The 4276-nt window shown below is 36.1% G+C and overlaps 1 protein-coding gene across 1 annotated transcript in view; it reads left to right on the forward strand.

Moving 5' to 3' along the window:
- The window catches only part of DCDC1 (doublecortin domain containing 1), a 680259-nt gene that overhangs the window by 575191 nt on the left and 100792 nt on the right, over positions 1–4276 (forward strand). Inside the window, exon 21 of the mRNA XM_007943315.2 lies at positions 2343–2524. Coding sequence (XP_007941506.2) covers positions 2343–2524 — 182 coding nt within the window. The remainder of the gene's footprint in view (positions 1–2342; positions 2525–4276) is intronic.

The following is a 4276-nucleotide window of genomic DNA, read 5'->3' on the forward strand; positions in this document are numbered from 1 at the left end:
AAGGAGGGGTTGCTATGAGTTGGGTCCAACTCGACGGCACATAACAACAACAACAACAACAACAATAATAACAACATAGAGAAAATAGAAGCAAAGGACGAGGAAAGCGTTTGTGGGCGATAGAGCACAGCAGGGTTTGGAAATTTTATACAGATTGATCAGGAAAGGCTTCATTGAGATGATACTTGAATAAAGACCCAGAGGACATAAGGGAGAGAACAACCTCTCTGGGGAAACAGCTTACCAGGAAATGCAAAGAACTCAAAATAGTGTATTTGAAGAATGAAGTAAAATATGGCTTAAACATTGAGAATAAGGCTGAAAGTAGCAGGAAAGAAGGTCAAATAGAAAAGAGGGGGTGCAGATCAGGCAGGACTTTGACTTTGACCCTAAGATGGGAAGACACTGGATGGTTTGGAACAGAGGAATGATGTCCTCTCACTTAAGTATTATTAGAGCCATTATGACAATAGAGTGGAGAGGGGCTAAGGTTGAAGCAGGAATAAGCAGTTAGGTGGCTTTTGCTGACTCTAGGTGAGAGAGGCTAGTCATCAAGGTTGCCTCGCCTTTATGGAGGGAGGTCTTCCCCAGTCGTATTTTGAGTGCCTTCCAATAAGGGGCTCATCTTCTGGCACTATTTCAGACAATGTTTCACGGTTTTTCATAAAAAAAATAAATTCCCAGTAATATAGCAAATAGTGTTTCACTGCGATTCATAAGGTTTTTACTGGCCAATTTTTTTGAAGTGGATGGCTCTGTCCTTTCCAGTCTTTCTTAGTCTAGAAGCTCCATTGAAACCTGTCCACCATGCATGACCCTGCTGGTATTTGAAATACTGGTGACACAGCTTCCAGTTTCACAGCAATACACAAGCCACCACAGTATGACAAACTGACAGATGAGTAGTGATTAATGAGGATAAAAACTCACTGCCATCAAGTTGGATCCGGCTCAAAGTGAGTGATCCTTCTTTGGGTTTCTGAGGCAGTATCACTATGGAAGTAGATTGCCCAATCTTCCTTCTGAGGAGTGGCTGGTGGCTTTGAACTGCCAGCCTTTTGGTTAGCAGTCAAATGCCTTAGGCACTATGCCACCAGAGCTCTCAAACCCACTGATTCCAACTCATAGTGGTCCTATTGAACAGAGTAGAATTGCCCTATAAGGTTTCTAAGACTCTAAATCATTATGGAAGCAGACTGCCTCATCTTCCTTCCTGAAGCAGCTGGTGAGTTCAAACCACCAACTTTTTGGTTACCGGGCAAGGACTTTGACCACTGTGCCACCAGAGTTCCCTGTGGGTGATAAACTGTTCCTATATTCTCATTCATTCTTTGGGAATGTATCATATTAATAAATGTCCATCGTTGCATTTCTACGACCAGATTTACTTACAGTGATGATTTTCTTGTCATATGTTAAGTTTTATTGGCTAATATTTAGGTATTTTACATCTTTAATTAAGTAAGATTGCTGTATAACTTCTTAAAATTATCCTCCTTGAGGATAATATAAGGTAGGGTAATTACAGGCTAATTTCACTTACGAACGTAGATGCAAAAATTCTGAAGGAAATATTAGACAACTGAATTCAGTAATCTATTTTTTAAAATATGTAAGGACTAATTTGCATCTATGCAGGAACACAGGTTTATTTAAATTTTCATATTAATGTAATTAAACATGTAACTTTTGAAAGAATGTAGAATCACATGATCATATCCCAATAAATACAGAAAAAGGATATTTATATAATTCAACAGTCAAGAAAAAAAAATCTTATAAATTGAGAATCAGTGAGAAATTCCCATTAAATCCAGTATAGATGCCCTGATATAGACCCCCTGCATCCCGAACAAACCTTTTAAAAACTAACCAAGCTGATGATTATGTGTATATGAAATAGCAAAAGGCCAAGAAGAACCGGTACCTGAAGTAGAGGAACAGGGTTTAAGATAATATTATTTCAGGCTATTGTGAAACCGCTTTCACACATTCTTTCATCCTTCACATTGATTAAAGATACTTCACACATGAGCAAAAAACATTCCAAGTTAATTCAATTCTATTTTTCTAGAATGATGTTTCTCTGAAAGAGAATAAATCATCCATATTGTAACATAAAACAGGTTGTTACATGTGTTTTTAAAATGTTCTTCCCTCTTTATTCAAATAAAGCATTAATTAGAAATGCTGAAGCATCTCAGGTGTCCAATACATTTTTGTTAAATGAATGCAAGATGCAGGCAGTGTGTTTAATATTTTGTTTAAATCTAGAAATGATCTTTCTTATTTATTTATTATTATTATCTCTTTTTTTTTCCTCCCCTCAATTCTCACTGAAGAATTTTGACTGGCCAATTGAAGGACTACTTGTTCCAAACAGCCCTCCCCTGAAGAGACCTGTCTGTAAGACACCGGAGCAGTATGTTCCTGTGAGACTCAGAGTTTTGCGAAATGGAGACAAGAATACAAACAGAGCTATTGCTGTAATTGGTCCAGACAGCTCACCTAGACGGAAAGTGCAGTAAGAGCAACTTGTTCCCACCTCTCATTAAATACACTTTCTAGTTCCTACAGATTTTTGTCTTCTTGCTTAAAGATGTTTTCTGGAGACTTGTGTTTATTAAAGAGCTCTGATGGAGTAGTGATTAATGCACTAACCTTTTTGGCTGCTAACCAAAAGGTGGGTAGGTGGTTTGAACACACCAACCACTCTGTGGGAGAAGGTTGAGGCAGTCTGCTTCTGTCAAGATTTACAGCCTTGGAAGCACTATGGGGCAGTTCTACTCTGTTCTAAAGGGTGTCTGTAAGTCAAAATCAACCTGTTGGCAGTGGGTTTTGTGTTTATTCAAACAAAACCCTCACATGATATTTGGAGATGAAAATATATACTAATATTCATTTAGTTTCTCTATCAGGTACTTAATTTGAACTCTGCTCAGTTAGGGTAAGCATAGGAGAAGATAATGAGTTGGAAATGAGTCCTTCTGATTAAAAAGAAAAAAAAAAATCCATGATCAACATGTCCATTTTGATCATTTTTTTTTGCCTGAGTTTTATTACTGTATTTTGAAATAACTGAATTTATATAAATTGCTTCTTAAATATAATTCTGTAACTACTTATTTAGATTATTATTATATATAATTAGTTGACTATGTTTAAACCTTTGAAAACTTGATGAAAAAATACAGTTCTCAAAAATATAACTTTATACAATTTATATTCTTGCCTTGGCATAACACTTTCAAACTTTATTGACCTAGAAAAGCATTGACCTGCACTTTAGCTTACCTTATAAAACTGGGATAAAATCTTCCCTAACAGCCAATATTTCTCCAATATTGGAGAAAAATCACCTGCAATATTTTCATTACATTTTATAGCAAAAGGAATAAGATCACTGAAACATTCTGATGCAGAGAATGAGTTAAACACATTGTTTCTCATATTATTAGCAATGATATTACCTCTTGACCTTTCTTTTGAGCTGGTTAGAATATTTGAGTCTGTGATAATAGTTTAATATTACTTTCTTCACATTGATTAAATATACTTCATACATCACTGAACAATGAGTAACATTCAGATGGGCTGTCCACTGAACTGCCTGTAAAGATGATAAAGTAAAAAATTAATCTTCACAGTAAAGTCAAGCCTGAAATTGAAATCTTTGACGCATACATTTCATAATTAGCTCATTCTGCTAGATGTAATATGGGAGGGTAAAGCCTTTAAAGTAGTATATGTCTTTTTTTTTTTTTTTCTAACATCCAAAGTTCACAAATCATTTCAGTCCTTTCCTAAATTTATTTTTGTCTATGTATTTATTTGTGGATCAAAATTATATATAGAATTTATTTTATCATATTAATATATATTTTTTTTAATTTTATTTTTTTATTGTGATTTGGGTGAAGATTTACAGAGCAAATTCACTTTCCATACAGCAGTTTACATATACTTTGTCTCATGATATTGACCACATTTTACCACAATGCAACAGCTCCCTTCCCACTTCCTCCCCATAGTTACTTCTTCCCTGTGTCCATCCCTCCATGTACTCCTGCCCCATGAGCTGTCTCCCTGTGCATAAGCAGCCCTTCTTTTTCCCATGATTGTTCTCTCCAAGGAGTGTATCTACTTGAGGTTAATGTTCAACTCATATGCCTGTCTTTTGTTTGGCTGGAACCACAGGTGTGGGTTCAATTCCAGACCTGAAGGGCAGCTAGGGGCCATAGTCTCAGTGGTTCCACCAGGCTCTATCAGACCAGCA

This window comes from Orycteropus afer, unplaced genomic scaffold (genome assembly GCF_000298275.1).
Source record: "Orycteropus afer afer isolate SDZICR_OR568_19922 unplaced genomic scaffold, OryAfe1.0 scaffold00103, whole genome shotgun sequence".
Taxonomy (NCBI): domain Eukaryota; kingdom Metazoa; phylum Chordata; class Mammalia; order Tubulidentata; family Orycteropodidae; genus Orycteropus; species Orycteropus afer.